General features: G+C 39.6%; 2 protein-coding genes across 5 annotated transcripts in view; one reads left to right on the top strand and one right to left on the bottom strand.

Annotated features, from left to right (window-relative positions):
- kcnab2a (potassium voltage-gated channel subfamily A regulatory beta subunit 2a) overlaps positions 1 to 23240 on the top strand; it is a 68468-nt gene extending 45228 nt beyond the window's left edge. For 3 of the 4 annotated variants that reach the window (XM_029501226.1, XM_029501225.1, XM_029501223.1), the window contains 13 exons: positions 7082 to 7125; positions 7358 to 7395; positions 7677 to 7756; positions 11391 to 11435; positions 11951 to 11995; positions 12338 to 12381; positions 12664 to 12750; positions 14134 to 14219; positions 14386 to 14506; positions 15171 to 15265; positions 16493 to 16613; positions 18458 to 18546; positions 19579 to 23240. In XM_029501226.1, coding sequence (XP_029357086.1) covers positions 7082 to 7125; positions 7358 to 7395; positions 7677 to 7756; positions 11391 to 11435; positions 11951 to 11995; positions 12338 to 12381; positions 12664 to 12750; positions 14134 to 14219; positions 14386 to 14506; positions 15171 to 15265; positions 16493 to 16613; positions 18458 to 18546; positions 19579 to 19668 — 985 coding nt within the window. In that variant the 3' untranslated portion in view covers positions 19669 to 23240. The remainder of the gene's footprint in view (positions 1 to 7081; positions 7126 to 7357; positions 7396 to 7676; positions 7757 to 11390; positions 11436 to 11950; positions 11996 to 12337; positions 12382 to 12663; positions 12751 to 14133; positions 14220 to 14385; positions 14507 to 15170; positions 15266 to 16492; positions 16614 to 18457; positions 18547 to 19578) is intronic. The other variant, XM_029501224.1, reaches the window with a different exon arrangement.
- A 59-nt stretch (positions 23241 to 23299) lies between these two features.
- The window catches only part of megf6b (multiple EGF-like-domains 6b), a 54101-nt gene continuing 53072 nt past the window's right edge, over positions 23300 to 24328 (bottom strand). Inside the window, exon 38 of the mRNA XM_029501222.1 lies at positions 23300 to 24129. Coding sequence (XP_029357082.1) covers positions 24065 to 24129 — 65 coding nt within the window. The 3' untranslated portion in view covers positions 23300 to 24064. The remainder of the gene's footprint in view (positions 24130 to 24328) is intronic.

Genomic DNA, 24328 nt, shown 5'->3' with positions numbered 1-24328 from the left:
TCAAAGCAAGCGTCTCTTCAAGGTGTGGCGGGATGCGGAAGTTCTTAGCGGGCTGCCTCACAACAGACGGAGGTTATGACGTGTCATTATCAATGGCTGAGACAAAAAAAAAAAAAAAAAAAAAAAAGCCCACCCTTTTCAGTTCTTTGTTTTAGTACACCCTGAAGTCGGTTGGTGTAACAGATGGTAGAAATAACAAAGAGTGAAGTGTGAACATTTACCCAACATTTATCAGTGTTCATGTTTAGAGCTTGCTTGCTATGTTATTTGCTATAAATGCAGAATGAGCAGGGAATTGGTGCTGCTTAACTATAGGAATCTTTTTTTTTTTTTCCTTTCCCCTCTCTCTCTGGTAGATGAACATTGTTTTTTCCAATACTCGGTCCCACAAATGCAAAATCATGCATCGTCCAGGCTTGGGTGACAAAAAGCTGTGGGTGTGAGATTTGGGGCGCCGTGAGCGTGGGAGCATGCTGGGACGATCTTCTGCATTCTGAGGGCTTTCTTCATGAAGAGAGCCAGCTTTCCACAGCCTTCACTCCCCCTTGCAATATGAATCATAAATAGACAAGGATAGTTGAACAGAACACATATACAGCTGAACAGTTTGGCCACTGTGATGTAAATAGTAAGACTCATACATAGCAGAGATTTCAGGCCACAGTAACTACTTAAGGTACGATCTTAAATGTGCACAGAACATTCACCATCTGTTTGCTCTGGGCATGTGGAGAAAACTTGCCAAACAGTGGGATGGTCCATTTATTGACGTAGGCTTATGTTTCTCTGTATGCACTAAGGTTTTGTCTGTGTTGCTATACAAGCAAGCAAGTTAAATGAGGGGGATTGTTGTGTATTATTTTGCCTGTGTGTCTATAAGTGTGGCTCCACGTGAGAGACACATGAAGACAGCTGTTCTTCTTGTGCCTCACTGATAGTTGAATTAGTGCCTGTGTTTGTGTATGTATGTATGTATGTGTGTGTGTGGGGAGGGGGAGGGTCTTAACACCTGTCATTTCTACTTTCGTGCTACTTTCTTAAATTCTCTATAGATAGCCTACATTTATACATTTTGTCATACACTTCTAAAAAGATCCATGTTCTGTGTTGTAACAAAGTAAGTTTCATGCGAGAGTTTAACTTGAAGACTTACATTGCATTTCATTTTCCCTGAGGGTTAGATATAATTAATGGGGCTTTATGTAGCATTATCAGACATTTGTGCCCAAAAGCTCAAGAAAAGTTTATTGAAAACAACCAAACTAGACTGTTAATCTGACTTCACCAAACAGAGGGTTTTGGTCTGTAGCTGACCACTGAATTAACAGACCTTGAAACAAAATTTGTGTTTAACTTTTATTGTATGAGAGGCATTAGGACTGAGTGTTATGTAATTTTTAAGTCACTGATGTAAGAGAAATAGAAGTGATGCTTTACTTTTCTTCAGTAAATATTAGAGCACAGGTCAAGTAGACAAATCTCTTTTCTACCCCAAAGCATTATGCGAAGTGCTCAAGTGTCAAGATGTCCTCTCAAAGGCTCTTCGTACACTGTTGACCTTTATTTATTTATGACTAAGTTTGCAAAAGACAACTATTTTAATCATTGATGAAAACTGTTTGGCCCATAAAACTCTAGAAAACAATGAAAAATGTCAAATCACAATTCTTTGCCACCAAGATGACATTTACGTGTGTCTCAAAAGTCTAAGATTATCTAAGATATTTAGTTTGTAATCATAGAAGACTACGAAAACCACAGAATACTAAAATGTGGAAAAAACTGGCACTGGAGAATTGAAAGTGAATTTTTACAGCCATCTTTTAGTGTGTTGAGTTGAGGTTGTTTTTTACCTTTTAAAGAAATCTTCCCATTGAATTTATAATAATTCAGTCTGTTATTATCAGTGAATACGCTGTCAGCGTCCTTGAGCTACAACACTCGGTGTAAAAGGATGTCAGGTGTTAGTAAGTCGCCCCCTCACTCCTCTCCAACATATAGCAGAAGATTTTCCATCGCTGTGGGCATTGGCAGATTTATCTCCAGATAAGAGTCTCTGAAAACGGCCAAGTTAGAGGAAAAACAAATTCCACCAGAGGAAAGCCCTCTGAGCCAACAATCTGTCTGAGAGTTTAAAAAAAAAAAAAAAAAAAAAAATGACAACTGACAACTGTCTTAAAGTGCCAATGCCAATGGCTGTTCCTGGCAGTTGTGTGCTTTAAGTTGTTTCTATACGCAAAATTAAATTATATTTGACATTGTGTTCTCAGCTGCTGTTACATACAATGCTACAATCAAACAACGAATATAGTGCATAACTGAGCGTGTCTTTGTATAAAGGCTTCCACTGTAGATAATGAAAAGAAAAGGTGTGATTTTTTTTTTTTTTTTTTTTTTTTTTTTTACCCAAACTGGCTTTGTTTTGCGTGTGAGAACGCATCTGCAATTTAGCTCTATTGTCATCTTAATCATAGCAATTATAGCAACTAGGACACTTAGATCAGACATCTCCCAATCACAGAAAAACAATGTCCCTGATTTGTATGCATAACATGTGCATACCATAAGCTCTGTTTACTGTAATTACACAATTAACTTTTTATGCTATGTTAAAATTATTTGTAAGAACATTTCTGCATTTTGAGAAATTTGGTCATTTGATGAGAGGGTTGATTCCACCCTCATACATGAGAGTTCAATATAAAGCCTGCTCCAGCAGCTTTTCAGTATAACTTGGCAGGGAACCAATGGAGACTTCAGTGACTTTCTAAAAAGCAGACTCGTTCATGTTTCAACCGATGAGTTGAATGCTGTGGTACATAGGAGGTCACAAGGATCGTGTACTGTAGGAGTGTAAAGTTTCAAAAAAATACAGAAAAGCAAGTCTGGCTTGAAATGTTCCTTGAATGTGAGAATGTAAGTAACTTTACAGGTTAGGGTTAGGGTTATGCTGTTTCTTCTTTCTTATTGCCTCATCAGGACAATTTTAATCCAATATCTTAAGTTTTCTATTCCTCCCCCTATTGCTTTAGTTGAACAGATGTTACATAAACAGAGGAGGAAGCCACCTGCAGCAAGCACGCGTTAGTGGAATTTGGTCTGTGCATTTTTACCAAGTTGAAGCTATGGGTGAAGCGGTATTAATAGTTCAGCTCAGTGAACATATCTCTCAACGTGTTTCTCTTTTCAGCTCTGTGACCTTGTTTGCTCGTTCATCACCCTGTCCTGTCCGCTGACTTCACCCTGACTTTAAGCCTTTCTCCCACTCAGTCCTCCTACTCAACTCTAACCCACCACTGTATGTGCTTATATTACACCAATATATGATTTTATTTTTTTTTATTTATTTTGGATATGGAAATAATCAGATTTGTGAAACTGCCTAAGACCAACCCTTCAATATGTTAAATAAAATGTTTACAGCAAACCTGTGACATAAACATAATGAAGTTGATGCCTGGCTTTCTTATATCAGGAGGCAACAGAACGGGTTTTTAGGACAAAAGGTATATTATGGGATTAAAATACATGAATGTGAGGATTGCATAAGATCTCAAAAGGGGTTAAAACAGTGTCTCCTCAAGAGGAGATTAGAGAATTGATTTATCTAACACAAGAGTTTCATTCATAGAAAACTACATATTGATAAATGGCAAATGTAACATATGTGGCAAACTATTGTTACTCTTAGTTTTTTTTTTTTAATTGCTTATTGGGAGCTTTCATTTCAAAGCTTGTGTATTAAAGTGTTTACCTGAACAAAATGCATATCAAATACAAATGTCAAATATTTGATTAACCAGCTAGTTATGTTTTTCAGTTTTACTCAAATTCGCATTGGTCTAACCATGCATCACAGATAAAAATATTTTTTTCAAATTTTATTAATTACTCGTTCTTTCAGTTACTTTGTTGGTGGTGGTGATGTTTTTATTGTTATTATTGAATTGTGTTTTGGGTTAGGGTGTAATGCAAACAACATTTGAATGTCAAGATAACGTGTGCAGAATTATCGATGCAGGTTTAGCTCCCAGTAGTCATACCAGCAGCTGAGAACTATTAAACAGTATAGAGAAATGGTAGAGTTCATGCCCTCTTTCATTTCTATTTCACATTTTAAGAGACAAAAGTTCAATAATAAGCAATCTATTGATCAATAATAAATTACAAAACAGACCTCTACTCGTCGCTCTGTTATGCTGACCTCATCAGAAAGAAAGCATTGCAGCTCCACTATTTTCTAGAGTTAGCAGTAGAGCTGAATGAACATGTAGAATTTATTGTGTCAAGAGAAATAGCGTAATGCAATCTGTGTGTAAACAAAGCTCCAAATAGAAATATAAGCCACCTGTAATCAAATAAACTGGCGGGCCTTAATGAAAACCCTTGTCTTGCTCCCTTGAGCTTTGTGGTGATTGGCTCAGGTGGTGATGTTAGTAGAAACCTGAGGGAAATGTTTACCCCAATATTTCAAGGTGAACAAATGCTCTGGACATGTGGTATGGTCACTACATGTCCTGTTCACCGGATCCCACCTGGCTTTGATCCTGTTGCAGGGGTGTTGCTGTCCTGTACTGTGCCTATCTCCTTCATTATTTAGGAGGCTGTAAGAGAGGTGAATTTAAGGTTGTGGTTCAGTCTACTGAGGCCCAGCAGGAACCTGACCTCTGAGTGTTTACAGGGGCTGACAGTGTCATTGCAGCACTGCACAATGAAGTATTCAAGGCCAGTCAAATAAAATTTGAATACAACAATGTGCTGACAAAGCGACATCCTTACAATGACAACAATGGCAAGGTCAAAGCTGTGTATTCTGATACCCCTTACCTATATTTGGGTTTGGGAAAGTGCTTAAACACACTGGAACCAGAGTGTGCTGTCGTCACAGCTTACTTACACAGCATGCTTTACTTTGGAATAACCCTAAAATACACTCTTGAAAATAGTGGATTGTGGAGCTATCTAATTAGACAGATTATCTCTACATGCCATTGGTGCACAGCATGCTTGTGCGGCATGCATTAATAAAATTAATTTCTTAAATCGCATTAGGTGTTTTAAATCTGGAACAGTGAAGCATTTAGAACATTTTCTATGCTGTCTAAACAGAACACACTGTTTTCGACCTATTTAATGGACCATACTGTCCAGAAGAAGTTTGTTTGAAGACATTAGTATTATTGAGTGCAGACATTGTTTGTCACTACTATTCAACAGATGTTCGTCATTATAAACACACCAGCACTCCCCACCAACTATTTTGTTTGGCAAACTGCTTTTGGTTTCAGTTATCTCTGTTTAGGATGCTCAGCTGCAGCCTCTCGGTGGGATATTTTACTAATGCATTTAAGAGGCAGTTAATTGTAGCTCAGCTCCAGTGGTTTGGCTTGTGTCAACCTTGTTCCTGCAGTTCAACACAAAGGCACAAAGTCCCATTACATTCCCTGCTCACTCTTTTCCCTCATGACTGCATGGGACACTGTCTTTGCTTATTACTAAGTCAGTTTCTATACATGACGTCATCAAGCTCTTGGATTCAAACTGTAACTCGATTATAGACTTCGCTGACCATATCAGATCTTTTTAATGAAGCTCTTTGTAGAGAATAAGTCGGACACAAACACTTTACTTATATAAAAAGTGGATATGATTTCCTTATTTTTCAGTATCAATTAGTTTTACTAAAACCTCAGACAGCTCAGAAAATTGTAGATTTTTCCTGTGATATGAATATGAATGGAGAGACACTGAGCAACCATGGTGATTTAGGGGGGTAAGAGTGGAACTAATTGTATTTGATGATGTTTTGAACATTTAACTGGATTAACTCTTTAAAATAGCAAGTATAGGGAGATAAATCAAAAAGAAACTTCAAGCATTTGAAGATGTTGCTTTGCAACTACAATGCAAATATATCCAGCTTAGCCTACCTAAGGGGGGATATGATTCTGTTGAGATTTTCATATTTATTTTAAACAGTTTAGTCAGTGTTTTTGGACTTGGTGTTTAGATTACAATGGAAGAGACGTTTTGTTAGTCATTCCAGCAATTCAGCAGTGCTATCAAGGCTTCACAAAACACCCGCACACGCAGAACACCACTCTGTCACAAGCATAGTCATGTAATGTACATCTACAAACACACATACATGCATACATAGACCTAAATACAAACTTTATTTCAACTGCATTTCTATTCAGGCGGTCTCATGAAAATGTATTAGATGTCCTCCCAGACACTCACTCTGACTCCTTCTCATGTTACATAATTTCCGATGCCACAGTTTCTTTTATCTTTTTACGCTGCCAGTCTTTTCTTGAAAGAAGGTGGCCTAATCTCATACACCTCTTTATGAATGATCACAAATTTCTGTTAAAATGGAACTATTGAGGTCTTAAGGTAGCCATTAATTCGAAGAAACACTGAAAATAAAAATAAAAAAAAAGATTGATTTCGTTAATAATAACAAATATACGTTGTTGCCTTTTAACCAGAGAAAATTGGTGTGTCAGAAAACTTTAAAAGCTTGTACAACAGGATCAAAGACCTGACCAAAGCTGTGATTGTCAGCAGAGGGGTCTGTCTGCACTGTGATAGGCTCAGAGATGCCAGCTTTAGCAGCAAGTTGTTATGAGTTTTCAAGCTTCCATGTAGCTTCAAGGGATTTTACTCAGATTGCGGCTGAGGGATCCTGATGCGTTGAGACTTTTTAGAGAATGCCAGGGTGGGCCTGTTTAAGTCCCATTTCCTCCCTGCTATTCTCTCCTCACTTTATATCTAGCATGTACACTCAAACGCACTCCTTTTCACCACGTGTTACTGTCCTTCCTTACAAATCCACTCAATGTGTCAGTTCTACATTAGATGCAGACTGGATTCAAATCCACACAAAGCACTGATCTTCTCAGCTTTCATGGCTGTAAGCTTCCAATAGAGTAAAGAACCAAAGAACAGACTTTTCCTGCACTACAAAAGTTTGATGGGCTTGGGGATATTTATGAATCAAAGGGCGAAAGTCCTCTAATGGTCACAGCTACAGCTAATGAATCCTTCATTAATGCTTATCTGATTCTCTTGACAGAAACCTTGGAAAGTCAGGCCTGCGGGTGTCCTGCCTTGGATTAGGTAAGTGATTGTTGAGAAATTTTCAGCATCTCAAAGACTTTTGAACTGACAACCCCAAGGTCCTTGAACTTGAGAAAAGTGAGGGAGAATATTCTATAACATGTTTTAGTAAATTTGTCTTAGTATCATAAAATGGCTGCATCGTGTTTCTTGAACAGTAGATGTATCAACACCTGATCTATGTACACATGTGGTGGTGTATTGACATTCGACTTCCTGTCACCCTTTTTAGGAACATGGGTGACATTTGGTGGACAGATAACAGATGAGGTGAGAGCAGATGTATTTTGTCATCTTCCATCAGTCAGAGGTTGGGAATGGAAACCCTCTATATGACCGGGCCTATCTTGGATTGCTCAAGAAACATATTTTTACTTTAAGGGACAACGTATTACAAGAAAGGGCCAACACAGGATAAACATGCTAAAGGATGATCTTCCTTTGTCCTGTGAAGGAAATTTTAATTATTCAGAAGCCCGAGCACTGCGCATTAGTGATCCCTCATCCCCCAGTTTGCTCTCCCTCTTCCTTCCCCCCTGTTCTCTCAACAGATGGCGGAGCAGCTGATGACTCTGGCTTATGAAAATGGCATCAATCTGTTTGACACAGCAGAGGTCTACGCTGCTGGGAAGTAAGTATATCCTGTGCCACAGGTCTCTCATCAGTCAGGAATAACACCTAATATTATAAAGCCAATACGGTATCTTCAGTGCAGAAGCCAACCCAAACAATGAGTGTGATTGCATTTCTCTTCGCTCTACTCCAAGCATTAGAAATATTGTCACTCATCAGTATTGCATTGTTTCAGAATAAAAGTCCTGACAATTGTGGTGCTGGAGGACTTGCTGCCAGGATTATTTACATAATCACACAATAATTAGCTTGTTTTCATCTTGCCCTACTTGTCTTTGTCATTAAAAATAACATTTCATGACTCCTGCCCATCAAGTAGTATTGTCAGTGCAGCTGTCAAGCCCACGCAAGCCACGCCATGGCAGACAGCCGTGGTGGTGCTCCTCTTTTATACGTATATTAATTTTCAAAATAGAATATCTGTTTTCATAGATTTTTGGATATGCTTTTTTCCTTACCAACACCTGTATAAGTCAATACCGAGTAATAAGCTGATATCAGTGTGTTTAAAAAAAAAAAAAAAAAAAACAGCTAAATCAAATGTATACTACTACTCTAATTTCTTCATTATTGTAAGACATGGCTCAGGTATAATCTTGGTAAAAACATGAACAGATACATCAAAACACTAAATTTATTTTATTACAGTGGAAACTGCTTACAATGATCAAAGCCTTACCTCAGAATCATGCATTCATGTACAAATGCTACTAAAATAATCTATTTATATTAACCAAGTAGTCAGGTTACACTGACCATTTTGTCATAATTGACAACATGTGCAAAAGGAATTTACTGTTGTAGCCCTCTACTGAAAGATGTCGCTTTCTCTGCTTTATCTCTCTGAGTGACTTTTGTCTCTCATTGTTGCAGTGACATTTATGAGGGTTCAGATATTCATAGACTTGGTCTGAATTTACAGGGTAGCTAGCTGCTGATATTTTTAACATCTGAAAGCAGCTCCCTGATGTGTTATAGCTGTGTGTAATGATGGTTCAAGTTCCAGCATGGATTAATCTGGTTTTGTGGTAACTTGGGTGCTTTGAAATAATCTAAGGGATTATCCCTTTCAAACAGTATCTGTGATTAACAGAACCAGGTCCTTTTTTAATCCTGCCAAGAATATTTCAGTTTTGTCTTTGTTTGCTGAGATGTGTCAAGAGTGCTACTGCTGTGAAAACATGCAATAGGTCTCTGTGGCTCTTTCAATTTCAGGACAAATTCCTCAGCAGCTCTTGTCCTACTGCCATAACTATACGTTTCCTTGTTCTGAAGAGTTCTGAACAATAGATTTGTCATTTTTAGCCACAAATTTGATCTTTGAAACATAAATATTACCAATTCTGACTTTAATCATCATGTGCCCAGGAACCAAACCACAATTCAACTGAAAACACAAATCAGTGTGGCACGTGCAAATGTTTGCGACAGCATGTCACATCGCTCAGTATGTGCTGCAAAGGTGTTAATCCATCTGACAGCTTTCAGCACGAACCAGCGCAGAGGAGCTTATATTACACACAAACACACACGCATGCACGCGCAAGCATAGAACAAATCTTATACTTGGCTAATCAGAATCGAGAAGGCTTTCATTTGAAATCCTTGGTTGTGGCTTACTGTGTTAGACTCGGCGAACATGAAGTAGTTGTTGGTGTCTCTTGTTGGCAGCTGTATTGTTGATTCTGTGCAGTGATAGTAGACAGGTAAACACCCTACTCAAGCACAGCGCTTGGCAGTTTCTGGCTGTTTGTTCTGCCTTAGATTTATAAAACTCTCAAATACAAACATTCAACATATAGAGATATTTAAATATTGATTGTGATATTTAGCATGTCCATCCCCATATACAGGCTACTATTTCTCATATATGTGTACAATTGTGCAAATTTACATATACTGCTAATCCCCTTTTGCTGCCGTTATCAGTGAACACATGTAGCTTCAAAGCATTTGAAAATGTGTGAGTAATTGGTAGAATAGAAATCCCATCTTCATTTTCTTTCAGACTTAAACATTGTGCTCTAGATGCATAGTAATCACATGATATTGTGTAAGAGCAGTGACAAATTTGTAGCATAATTACAGAGCAATCTAAAAGTAATGTATTAAATCCATGAAAATTGCAGCTTTTCAGCACTGCTTTTGCTGTAAGTCATAACGACTCAGCACTGGGATAAGAACTAATTAATGGATGAAGAAAGTTAACCTGCTCAAGGCACACTGCGTCTTGGCTAAAATGACTCACATTTCAAAAGGGCAACACATTCACATACTGTTATTTACACATTATTGCTTGCATAAGAGCACTGGTTGTTTAAAAAGGTGTGGGTTCAGCTGGCAGGTCACAGCAGTTGAATCCTTGAGGAATTCAGTAAAGAAAACATATTCATGGCTTTTATATTAAAGCAGGACCAACAGCACATAATGATAACAGATACACAAAAATATTGAAAATTTCCTTTAAAAAGTCATATGAATTTATATTAGGTATTATCTTCATTCTTCATCACTTACCCTTTACAAATACATCAAGATGCAAAGGGCAACAATCAGGCATTTTTCAAAACATAAACTAATGCTTCATATAAAGGAATTAAATGTGTTTTTGAAAGCACAGGTCAAATTAATGTATTCCCCAAATTTGGGTTTTGAGTATCTGCCCTAGGTATCAATACATGCAAGTTCTGCTTCAAAACCTGATTTTATATTGGCTGCCTGGTTTATCACTCTAAATGTTATCATTTCATTTCATCAATGTCATTAGAGCTGTTGTCAGTTCAGAGAGAAATCTGTAATTTTGGGGGGAAATGAGTTTGTAGTTGAATGAGAAAGAGTCTGTCAAGAGCTGCACTAATTTGGTTTTTCAAAAAAATGTATCAAATAGATAAATGTATTGTGATAGACTAATACTGATAGAAGAGCATGAATTGTGAGAATGAAACCCAGGTTAAATATATGTGAATTTTAAATTTATTAATGTCACATTGTCAGTGGTGACCATAAATTTGTGTTTTCTAGTTTAGCTGAGTTTTAGCTGGTTACTCCAAAAACAAACCTCTCTTTAAAATGTACTGACACACTGCAATAATGCCAATTCATAAATGAGATGACGTGGTCATTTAAACTGCATCAGTTTGAGCAGCTATCTTTATTCATCAGCTTCAAAGAATTCAAACTAAATCCTAGTAGTGGTGATTTCTTACCTGTGTATTGCCAAAGTACATTTTATTGGAATTATGTTACAAGGCAGTGCCTCATTATCTGGTATAGTGAGAGGACTAAAGACACATCCTACCGACAGGTTTCTGCCCTGCCTTAATGAGCCCCATGTTGGAGTTAATGCCACTCATTAGCACCCCCGTGGCTGCTAATGATTGGCATGGTGGTGGCTCCACATCACAGCTGTGCCCAGGCCCCGCTGTCTCTGACCTGACAGCAGTCCTAAAAAGGTGCACTCTTCAGCAAAAGCTTCCCTCTTTATTATTTCACTGTTACCATTGTTATCTGTGCAGAGTCAGACAGTTTTTAATCTAAGGATTCAAATTATCCTTCAGACGATTGGATGTAAACAATCTTATAATTTCAAGCCCATTTTAAGCAATCGTTCTTTCTCCCCATCTGTTTTGCAGGGCGGAGGTGGTGCTCGGCAACATCATAAAAAAGAAAGGATGGAGGTATGATTCACACTTAATTTGGTTTGGTGTTTTTTTTAATTTCCGTCTCAGCCAGCCTCTCTAATCTTGTACTATCTCAATCCTTGCGTATATTGGGAGGCTGTGTGTTGTGAACTGGAACGGTAAGGTAGGCAGATGAAAGATTAATGCAGGCAACCATGCCGCGCTGTGGGACTCCTGTGTCCTTCCACGAAAATGCTGAATAATGGATGAACTTATAGTGCCTTGTCATTTTATCTTTCCTGGATTGGCATTTGTATAACTTTGTCACATTATACACCTATTCACTGATTGGTGCTGGCTGAGTTCTGGCACAGTCACGTTGACTGTGGGTGAGTGTGACATTGAGGGAGTAAGATAGAAAGGCAAGATACCTGAGTCTGAGATTTACATCCTGTTTATACATATAATAATGTGTTTCCACTGATCTCAGGTTTCGACAGCGCCAACACTTGAGGCTTTCCTGTGTGTTTGGCAGCTGTTATAATTAATGTGTTTTGTTTTCCTACTTTCAGACGTTCAAGTCTGGTGATAACAACTAAGATCTTTTGGGGTGGAAAGTAAGTCTCATTTGGTTGCTTCCAAATGAAAAAGCATATATTTTCTTCACTTGTTTGGTGCCCCCAGTAAGGGCATCATCTTACATCAAAACTGGTCTGATGGCTGGTACTTTCAGTAAAGCTAAAACATATTACATCATATTTTAATATTTGGCTTTATTGTCATCCAAGAGAGGTTGGTTGCTTTACATTTCAAATACTTGCTCTTAAACTGAGTATTGTTTTGGTTGGTTGGGGTTTTTGTTTGTTGTTGTTGTTGTTGTTTTGTTTTTTGTTTGTTTGTGGGTTTTTTGTTTTGTTTTTTTGTTTGTTTGTTTGTTTGTTTTTTTGTTTGTCCCCCAGAGCGGAGACTGAAAGGGGTTTATCCCGAAAACACATTATAGAAGGTAAATACCGGCGCTGCAGATTATTGGATTAAATGCTGACACAACCACAACAAAATACTCCCTAATTAGTTGTTTTGGCTCAAGGGACCGAAGCTAAATTTTAATAATTGGCATACTCTTGGATTTAATGAAGTTTCCACCAAAACTTTTTGAGTCAATAACCCTGTAAAAAATAAAGTCTAAAAATCTTATTCACCAATCATTTGGATGTTTATGAAGAATTTAATGGTGTAGTACAGCAGACACTCACTACCACTTACTTACTGCAATTGGTATTTGTAGGGTTAAAGGCTTCCCTAGAAAGACTGCAACTGGACTATGTGGATGTGGTTTTTGCCAACAGACCAGATCCTAATACACCAATGGAAGGTAATGATTCATTGCTTCTTTTTACTTGGAATTGCTAAATGTTGTTTCTTACCCTCTCACATGCTCTTCACCATTCTTTCCACTGTGTATTGTTGTATTGCACTTCTTTTCTGTCTCTATGGCTACTGGAAAGTGAAGACTGGGATTTATAAACCTCTAGTTACTGAAATATCTATTATTAAATGCTGCGTGTTGTCCTGGTGCTTCCACCTCCACAGTCAGAATGAAGATAGATGACTAGATGGTGATGCTGGAGACCTTTAAATGGCAGTGGGCTAACTGCGTGGGTTCAGCTGGTCATACTCTATCAATATCAGAGTTTGTCTTTGGGTTAAAGTTTGGTCACAGGTCACCCTCTTCCCTTCAGTTTGATGCCTCACTAGCTCAGGCTCTTTCACGATACTTTAGTGTCTTGTTAGCCAGAAGTAGGAGGTGTCACTGTAAAAATCCACATGGTTCTTTTTCCCATCTGCCCTTTTAAAGATTGAGCACAGATCACGTGGACAGCATCGAGTCTATGCTTTCAATCTACAGTGGTTAAACCATCTGGTACCTTTTTTTTTCTGGCTATAGCTAAAGGGAAGCATACAGGGTAAAACGAGGTGAACTGCTGTTCTTTCACTTTACAGAGAAACCCTCTTAAGGCAAGAACCCACTGGATGATAAGAGGGCTGGTTTGTTAAGCCAACGAGTTTTCAGAAACGGCACATCAGCAGCATTGGCTAGATGGACAGGGGATTACTGAGAGTTGACATACCCCTGTTTTTATGCTCTCCTGGTCCTGGTCTTGTAGGCGACACTGTGATCAGTATCTACTGTAATATATTTGTTATTTTGGCCAGTGGTCCCTGACAGATGGTAACCTCAACCTACAAAAGGACGGAAATTACAGTCAGATGGTGTGAGAATTATTTTGCTATCACATAGTCAGATATTGCTGTAAAATAAAATCCCTATCTGATGGCTTCATCGAAGAAAGAACATGTTGCAAAGTACAGAAGATGTAGTCCAGTTTTAAACTAAGATTTGAACTGGCACAAACAGGTCTGTCATCGCCAATTTATTTCACTGTAGCATCGTGTTGATTTTAACATTACTGTCACTCATGTGTCCCTTGTTTTAGATAGATAACATGAATCATTCACCATTATGAGTCACATAATTGGCTTTTCCACATCTCTGGTGAATGGCCCAGTCTATTTGGATTGCAAATGATAGCGCACATCATAAGAACAAAAATATCGGACACAAACAAGGCTCTCTGTATCTGCCCTGTTGAAAATAATAAAAGAGTACTGGAAGGTCTGTAAACACAGCAGGTTGAAACTGTGATTGAAGCTGTTTGTGCAATTTTTGTCTAATATTAATTTATTTATTTGACAGAAACGGTTCGAGCAATGACCCATGTGATTAATCAAGGCATGGCCATGTACTGGGGAACATCCCGCTGGAGCCCAATGGAGATAATGGTAAAGATTTAAATTATCGGTATTGATGACTGCAATACACAAGAGGTTTTAGGAAATTCCTAATACAGCATTAGGATGTTTCTCCTAGTATCACAAAGCTTGGAATTTCTACCTTGTTTTATCTTAAATGCTCCTGTATATGTCTTTCTTTCATGGCTTCCTGCAGGAAGCATATTCTGTGGCTCGACAGTTCAACCAGATTCCTCCCATCTGTGAGCAGGCTGAGTACCACATGTTCCAAAGGGAGAAGGTGGAGGTGCAGTTACCTGAGCTTTTCCACAAGATAGGTGAGCAGTCATGGACTTGTACCTTTGCATAGATTATTAGATGGAAGTTTTCTTTCGAGTGCTGTAGCTGAACAGAAATTATTAGACTGCAAAATATTGGACGCAAATTCTGTTTGACGAGAAATAATTCCCCCCACCACCCTGAAACGGAAGCGTTGGAAGAGGAATGAGAAATTAGTCCAAAAAAGACTGAGCCCACAACATCAGTAAATTTTATGTTACAGGCTTCATTACAGTAATAGGCTACCCAAATCTCCTTAAATAACAGCAGCAGAGTTTTCAACAAGTAACTGTATAAAAACTTTTGTTTTCATGCTGTAAATTCTCACTGGCTGTGACATTATGTCACTGTCCAAAAAAAAAAAAAAACATGGGCTGACTTTCACCACTTTTGATATAGAAGATGTCACAAACAATTGGCAGTCTGATGCTTGACTGCCAGATGAGAGAAGATGGGCTCAGACATTTCAGATTGTCTGTAGGCAGCTGCTCTGCTCAGTCTAGCAAAGTCCATTTTAAAATCCAATTCAAAAGGAAGAATCTGAACAAATGGATTAAAGTTGTGCAGCAGGAATGTAGTGTTACTTTTGCTTCTCTTGACTCAATTATATTTTATAATCCAATGGAAAGGTTGAAAGGATGCTGATGATGTTTGTGTTTCCAGGTGTGGGGGCCATGACGTGGTCACCACTGGCCTGTGGGATCATCTCAGGGAAGTACGACGGCAGGGTGCCTCCGTACTCTCGAGCCTCTCTGAAGGTAGACGAGACGCGCTAGATGTTTTCTGTCTCTATCCCACCTTGATCATTTGTGCTGGTCTCGCTGTTGTAGTTTTTTCTGACTGGTTGCTGGTTGTTTGCTTATCGTGTGTTTGTGTCTTTCAGGTTCTGTAACTGTGCAACATCACATGTATCTGTGTGTTTTCAGTGCCATGTTGACGCCATGCACTGTGCATCTCTTCACAAGCAGTGCATTCAACACTGGTTGCCAGCTGGTGTCAGCTTAACGCACATGAGCCACACGATACATGTGCACAACTATGTATTCACACAGAACCATGTACAGCATGTTCGCACACCAACAAAATGTTGATTTGCCACAATGGACAGCAGCACTTTTTAAATGAATCAGTGATGATCAAAATCATCAAAGCAGGCCAATATGGTATTCCACAACTCAAATGTGGCTTTTTTGCCCTAAGCATAAGGGAGAACTGTCACATTAACCAAACATGAGGAAGAGAAACACTTTCCCCGATTTAGCTCATTGAGCACTCAGAGAGCCAGTGGAACATTCTCTTTAAAGTGACAGATGATTTTAGAAAGTGTACAGAAATATAGTTTCATCAGCAACAACCACTTTTTTCCCTATTATGTTAATTTGACTTTATTTTCTTGAAAACAAGATTTTGGCATTTCTCATGACGACTGAGTCTCCGAGCTAACATCTGATAATGCAGTGATCTGTCCCTTTGGTGGAGTGGCATGTTGTGTATCTGTGGCTTGTGTGTCTGTGGCTGTCGACAAGACCACTTGCTCTCCATTTCGGTGTTGCACAGTATCTTTGGCAACTTGTATGGAATGTTTAGCTGTTTGGTTCAGTGTTGCCTGTGGATGTTTGTGATACTTGGTTCATTAACTCAGTGACTAATCCAACTGGTCCTAATGTGCTAGTAACAGCAATTTATGTTGATGATATGAATACTTGGAGATTTTGATATTAGAAACCCATGCTACTTAATTTTAACAAGTACAGTACTGGATTTTTTTTTACATACAGAATTTTTTATTGTATCTTTATGTTTCTGACATAATGAACTCAATGTTAAGTAATTCAGAAAGCATAGCTGAAGAAGTTTCCGTGGCTGAGGTGTAGACAGCAGGAGACAGCCACGTGTTTAAAAACAGGCCCTGGTTACACAGGCACTGCAGTGCAGCTGTGTGAGCAGGGCTGTGTTTTTGAGCAGGTGTGCTGTGTTTTTGACAGGGTTACCAGTGGTTGAAGGACAAGATCTTGAGTGAGGAGGGCCGGCGTCAGCAGGCGAAGTTGAAAGAGCTGCAGGCAATCGCGGAGCGGCTGGGCTGCACTCTGCCCCAACTCGCCATCGGTACGCAGATACACTCTGCCGCTCTCTCTCTTTCTGTCTGTCTGTCCGTCCCTCTACCTCGGATGGTCTGATGTCAGCATGCTTGCTGCTGTCTGGTGTGACTGTCAGTGTGTTGTGTGAGTCTGTGCTGTCACTACTGCATATAGATAAAAATGGAATGAGTAATAAGAAAATAAGAAACAATGCATTTGAAAAAGACATGTGGCAGCTGTCTATTAAGATCTAACAGCAAAAGCAACAACATGGATGTACAACACTAAAAAACAATGATATCTAAATATCAACATATGGAATGCAGTTGTATGTATTTGTGTACGCAGGCCTATGGCGTTCCCTGATGTTAATATGTATTTAACAGTCTTCTGTGTCAGCATTTAAAAAGCATCCCAGATATAAATCCAAGCAGACCAATATTGATTCACTGCTGTGCAGGAAAGTGAGAATGTGCAAACCCCAAAGATGCACGCTCCCGTGAGGGCTGTTAAACTCTCAGTCTTGTGGGACACAGCGAATAAATCTAGGGCTCGGTCTCATATCTGTGCACAGATCACAGCCGATTTTTCACCCTCGCAGTAATGCAGTGTCATAGATTAGTTTTCTCGGTCCATTAGTGGATACCCCCATCTCTCCCAATTACCATAAATCTTTCTGCCACTCCTGAAGGCAACACTAGAGATTTATATCTACAGTGTAGTCCTTTACAACACATTGTGGCACTCATGTTTTGAATGAAAACAGCATAAGGCTCTTCTCTGCCGTAGGCTTGATGCTGAGGCCTGGTGCCGCTGCTGTAAGCGTGAAATTCAGGGAGAGTTTGTGAATGCTGTGAGCGTGTCAGACGGAAGATCTACTCTTTTTTGGCCATATGCTCATGCTCGTGTTTGGACCCATAATTCCCAGCATCAAATTCTCCATCTCTTTATGCTATGATCTGTTTATAGTGCATTCTTCCTGATTGCAAAAGCAATCAGTCATATTGCGTAAGACAACTCTCAATTATAATAACACATCAAATAGAAAACAGACATTTCTTTTTGTCAGTTTCTTGAGAGAGATCACCAAAAGAAGCACTTTTGCTGCATAATATTAACAGATTACAGTGTTGGTGTCAGACATGTTTGTCAACAGTTCCTTAGCAACTTAAATATCACAATTTTTTAACTCTGTATTTACATAATTTTTTCTTGCAAAGAATGCAAAAATGCAGGAGACAAATTCATTCACAAGTAATGTTTATCAATAGGATCTGTAACTGCAATGGTAATTTTTTTAAGTGATTTTATTTTTAATCAATAGTTTCCACTCTATATAATTGAATAATCAACCAAACATATTTCAATTTGGTCAAATCATTCTGGAGTGTCATTTTCGCAGATGCATAAGCTTTTCATGGACATTGGACATTTTACAGACAATTAATCAAAGAAATAATCAACAAATGAATCAGTAGTTATATTGTTAGTTGTAGGCCTGGTAAATGAACATTAAGCTTCACAATGATGGCTCGTACTTAGACATTTTAAGTTCATCTTTCTGATATTACTTTTCACTTTTACGTTCTTATGTCGTGCTAGTGCTACTTTTAGTAGCTAAGAATCTAAATGTTTCTTTCAAACTTAAAGCTTTTACATTGAAGGCTTTTGGCAAGCTTTAATGTTGGACATGAAATTCTGCAGGGGTTTTGGTGTTTTATCAGACTTCGGAAAGGAAATGTAATTTTGCATGTGAAAAGAAAATTCTACTTCTAGAGATGTTGTGAAGTGTGTGTCTGATTCAGGGATGTTTTGTGTGTTTGTGTGACGGCCATCACGCGGGTGTCATTGCTCTTTACTGGTTTCCCGCAGCATGGTGCCTACGGAACGAGGGGGTGAGCTCTGTCCTTTTAGGGGCATCCAACACTGACCAGCTGATGGAAAACATAGGAGCGATACAGGTGAGGCGGCTAAGTGAATGTATGTGTGTCTGCTTTCTTGGGAAAATATCACCTGACCTGTTTCATCAGGCCTTGATCCGTGCCTCACAGACCATAACAGCAGCCTCATCTGCCCGGTTGAGCTCGGCCTCGTGGGCAGTTTGTTGCTGCATGCTTGGATGCTTTACTGTACCGAGTTAATAAGGTCAGCAGCACATCAGTTGCCGGGGAGATTGGAGGAAAGCTTATGGCCGCTCCTTCGCTCTTGATACACTCTTTTAATGGGGTTTTCAGACCGTTGGGGGTGTACGCTCTCTCCTCAGATTATGTCTGGCCTGCAGTGAAGAGCATTGCTCCACTCTTCTATTCTGATGTACATGTAGACACATTAGCATTGTGTGCGCCCGCCATACATTCCCCTTCCCCAGCACATTTGATATTTCAGTTTTGAAATGCTCACATTTCCCCGGGGCTCTGCAGTTTCCCAGAGAATTTTACATCACAGACACGACAAAAGAAATGTTCTCTGAGCTGAAAGGAATATCCAAATAATATATATTTTTTTAAATCATTTCTTTGATTTCTGCTTCTTGGGAAGAGAGTATTAAATAATTTAATATTTCCTTAATGGGATTAGTTTGAAATGAAATAAGAAAACATACATTTGTTCTCCTTTAAAGGAAGTCTTAAATGTAGATTTTTAATTCCAGGCAATGTGAATTTACCCATGAATCATGATTTCCTACCCACAGTATATTTAAAAAGATTTTTAGATGTGTGCCTCTCTCCACTAAATGTTTGAGGGGAAAGAACTCCTTCAAAATCAGCATTAACAACTGAAGTGTAATTTCAATAATAAACAATATGACGCTGACCGCTGATCATGTATGCTGATTTAAGTTGGTTGTTGTGTTAAAAGCTGCTTGGAAATCACGCTTGAGCGCTATCTAGAGGCTGAGATGTGAAAATGTAAACGACCACCTCTGGAGGACAATGACACTGAACAAAAGCACACACAGGAATGTTCATTATTTCTTCATCTCTCCCTCACAGGTCCTTCCAAAGTTGTCGTCCTCCATCACACACGAGGTGGACAGCATCCTGGGGAACAAGCCGTACAGTAAAAAGGACTACCGCTCCTAACACGCAGCATGGCCCCGCCCGGCAGGGCTGCACCCGGCCTGCAGCCGCAGTGCCCCACCTTTGCCTGATCCTCTGTTTGCTTGAGCTTTTACTGAGTGAGACCCTGGCGCATGAGTCTGGCCACACCAAGGCCACCCAGGGCACCTCATTTAGTTACAGGGATAAGAAAAGAAAAGGGGGAAAAAATACAGTCACCTCCACAGAAAAGGAAGGGATTGACAAAGAAAGACAAAAGTGGAAGAGGGATATGCGCTCATACTTAAATCAGTGATACATTCAATTCAGCTGAACATATTTTAAAACCGTAGAGAAAAGTACTTTTTAAAAAAAAAATAAGCACACGCTTGCTTGGCAGTCTTTTTATTTTTTCGGGCTTAGTTCTTTTGTTTGTTTTTGTTTCTAAAACTGAATGCAACTACAAGGAAGATTAAGTTCATGCTGTATGAATTTACAAGAACTACCCTGTTGCACATACCATCGCTGTGCATTTGTTCCCTAGACATTCTGTTTACAAACACCTGTGTACTGTAAGACTAAGTCACGGCTCTCTGAACCAATTTTATCTGTTGTCAACGTTATCAGTGTATGAGCCACATCATGGGCTTTAACAATCAGCACTTTAGTATTGTCAGTAGATGTTGGGGGATGGTTGTTACAGTCTTATCTCAGCCATTGCACTATTAAAATCATAACGCCTCCTAATATTTTCTCTCATTGGCAGTGCATTGGTCCAGCCTGATGCTCTGACACTGCTGCTGTCTGAACATGACAAGTAAAGTTGTGTGTTTGATAGGGCTGAGGGACTGGGGGGGTACAGGAGAGCCTCCTCCACCTCCGTCCTGACCGGTGAACTGTCTCTCATGAGGAGTCAGGGAACTGCCACTGAAGTTATTAGCTATTTATTCACCCCAACAAAAGGAGCCGCAGCGTAAAATCAAACGCAGTGTCCCGTTTCAGCCGGTTCTGTTTCTCAGGCTGTCATATCAATGCCGCCTTCACATCTCATGGAAATTTCTCCTTGATCGAATTCTGTTCAAGTGTTTTGCCTTATTTAGAGCTGCACCAGACTGTGCTGTGTGCTGTGGGCGTTGGTGTGGACGAATAGCTCGTACCCAGTTTATACGGGAATGCTGACTGGTGGAGTGTTTGTCGTGAGGAAGAGGTGGTGTTTCCGTGTAATCGGTGAGTAGCAGCAGCTCAGGGAATGGAGATGGTGGTGTTAGTGTGTGTGGGCGTGCATGTGGTCAGGAGGTTGTATTTACTCTGTCTGTCTTTCTCTCATGTGTGGACACTGAGGAGGATCAGTGACGTTTCAGTGTGGCTTGAGCCAAAGATTTTCTTCCTCTTCTTTCATTGATGACACACCTGAGTGTTTCACTCACTTCCTGCGAGATTAAAGAAATCATCTTGGTGCATGTGCCGTCCAGCTTGTTATCTAAGGTACAGACGTTACTCCGTATAGATCTTTACTGACCATGTTCATATACTAGTTATATACAGAATGCTTAGTACAACAGAATAATTTAGGATCATACAGTAAGGTTTGTTTCAAGCAGCTTACAACTTGAGACATATCAGAAGTATTACAGGATTTCACGCCACCTTGTTGTCATTCTTTCTTCTTGGGTGCTCTCTTGCTGTGATTTAAAGCACAAGTGGATAGCATGTGATACATCTTGAAAACATAAACTCTTCACCTGGCCTACAGCACCTACAGGACAAGCAATGTCCCGCTACTGCCCTTACTAACACTTGTAGATAACAACCTTTGCTAACAGCTCAAACTCGGAATTCTTAGCCGAATCAAATACAGATTAAGAAAGCCTTCGCATTGGTGCAAATGAGGGTGTGAATGAGATGCAGCTTCTTCTGTTTAAATGGAGTACAACAGTGAAGTGATTCAGTGTCTGCTGTTGACCGTGTGTGTGTGCGCACATATTTGGCCGGTGGGGGGCAACAAAACTAATCCTATGCTTTAGCCCATTGCGTTGCTGGAGTCTTGTATACATTTTGAGTTGCCGTGTCTCACACTGTAGGTCAGAGTGTTTCGGCCTGGTGTAAGCTGATGCTGCTTACTCAGAAGAAGGAAAGCAAAGAACATTTAGTTTAGCTGTGTAGTTGTGTAACCAAATATCACCTACAGAGAAGAAGTGTGAAACTGAAAAGGGCAAGGTTCAACAGTTTGGGAAATCTGGTTATTTGCTTTCTTGGTACGAGTTAGAAAGGAAGACTGATACCATCCCATAATCAGTCTGTAACATGAAGCTAAGGCCAGCAGCTGGCTCGCTCAGTTTAGCATTCTGACTGGAAACACAGAAACAGCCAGTTTAGCTCCATCCAAAGATAACATTGGCCAAGTAAAACAATTCTTCAATGTGCTGCTACAACCTACAGGAACGAGCTAATCTCCCAGCATGCACTCTGGTGTTAAAGGCTGAGTGAAACTAGATACCAGTCAACGTTTGAATATATTAAATTACCACATAATATGCCAAGTATTAGTGATGTCTTTGTTCATTTATGTTTCAACATGAGATATTTATAACCAAAAGAAAAGTGCTCGCTGTGTCTATTCTGGGAATTAGAAATGTTTTTATGAGCTACGTGTGTTCAAAATGGTATTTTTTTTTCCTTTTTTGATGCAGTGAGAATCGATGGTATTGTCTATTCCCGTGAGTTTGAGAACATTTGGTGTTCTAAATGACGTTATGGATGCGAGGTGGAGGGTTTTTTTTGTTTGTTTTTCATGTCACTGAACAGCCGTTTGTACAGAAAACAGGTTCATCACAGGATTTATTTGTAGTTACGTTTGGAAGCTGATGCGTTAACCGAGCAGGCCGGCTGTTTCACACTGTGCTTAGTGAGGTGGCTGCGTGTTGCCCAAAGAAAACGGGAGTGTCAGTCTTTCCTAACTCACCTAGAAAGCACATTTCTAGCATGCTGAACTCCCCCTTTCACTGTTGTTGCTGTGCATTGCTCTGTGTGCGCTGACCTGCCGAGCAAAGACCTCACTGACGCTCGCAGGTCAACACACAGTATGGAAATAACTCTTATTGTTGTATGGCTGGAGTGTCTTTAGCGCTTTAAGTGGTCCTTGTTTCATCATATATTTGCTGTTCCTGACATATTTATGACTAGTTCAGAAATGAAACACAGATCGAGTTTATCTGAGAGAAGGTTCTGGATAATACAGAGACTATATTTTTATGTTTTGGCCTTTAAGGCTGTAGAGAGAATTAAAAGAACCATTTTTATTTTTTCATCTTGTTACATTTTTCCTGTCGGTGTTGTATCAGTTTTAGGACTGACAAAAAGAAGCAATTTCTTTGTGTTGTGTGTGTATTATGAGAAATGCGCAGATGTGAACGGAAAGGTGGACTGAATTCATACTGAAGACGACGTAGTGAGCGCCTGGTATCTTTTGTACATAGTTTGACCTTTGTATATAGTTCTGGTTGTGATCACCTTTGCCTTTTCTCTCTTTTTGATTTTTTTTTTTTTTTTTTCATTTGCAGGCGTTGCTATCTGCACTGTGCTTGAATCTGAAATTTAGACAGGATGTACAGCTTCAATCTTCAACAAAAATGAAATAATGATAAATAAGAATGATAAACAAACCTTTGTGTCTGTCTTTATTCACATGTAAAAAAAAACTCATTCTGGGTTGTAGATTGGGCCTTTATCCAGGGACAAACAAAAGATGCATTTTAAACTTATGGTACATGCGTAAAATATAAATATAAAGCAATTTATACACAAAACCCAAAAGAAGAACTTTACACACAATGAATGCTAGCTGTGTTATCCTAAGTGATAGATATCTGTCCAGGCTTTATTTAAAAGGAATGTGTTTCACTGTGATATTTACTATAAAAAAAAAATCCAGAAAGTACAGGAAAGCACTTTAGCACCACTGGACTGAGGCTAGTACTTCATTTCTGTATTGACTGAGTGGTAAGGTTGCCTCAGTGTCGGAGGTTACATCGTATACAGCAATACCACCCACTGTTTCATTTATCTACAGTACCCGCAAAAGGTTTCTGAGAACAAAGCATGAAACAAAACACCAAAAGTGCAGTAAAGGCAGCAACGTCGTGACGCTGCACTCTGAGGATGAGGCTTTTTTCTTACCCTGAACACTAAAGCTGGTGTGTGATTTTTCTTTTACGCCGGTTGTCCGCTGTGAGTGTGAGGATCGCCGCACTGCTGACAGCTCAGGCTGAAGCCACAAGTTCACTCAGATCTAAGGACATTTTGGCTCGAACAGGTCCAAACACAGAATTCCACTTCTCATCAGTGAGTCCGTTTCCATGAAGATCCTCCAGCTGCTACAACTCCCTGACAAGCTGTCACTCACTTGCTGATCTGCCCCAGTTCGGTCCTGCAGCGAGAGCTGCTATAATGAGTTGTTGTGCTGTGAGTCTGCTCTGCTGCTGCCGTAGGTGAGCTGTGGAGGTCCACCTGAGGAACAGCACACAAAAAGCTGAAAAACATTCAAATTCCTGAGAAAGTGCAGCTTCAGCAGTTCTGCCCACAAACAAAGGCACCAGCTGAATGTTGTCAGCACTTATTAAACAGTCAGCGAAAATCTCACAGGAGTCAGCAGAGCTTGTCACCTGCAGCCCACGTGGATGTAACGATGTGAAAGGATTGTCCTGGC

The sequence above is a fragment of the Echeneis naucrates genome, chromosome 5 (genome assembly GCF_900963305.1).
Source record: "Echeneis naucrates chromosome 5, fEcheNa1.1, whole genome shotgun sequence".
NCBI classification, from domain to species: domain Eukaryota; kingdom Metazoa; phylum Chordata; class Actinopteri; order Carangiformes; family Echeneidae; genus Echeneis; species Echeneis naucrates.
This window is presented reverse-complemented; position numbering and strand designations above follow the sequence as displayed.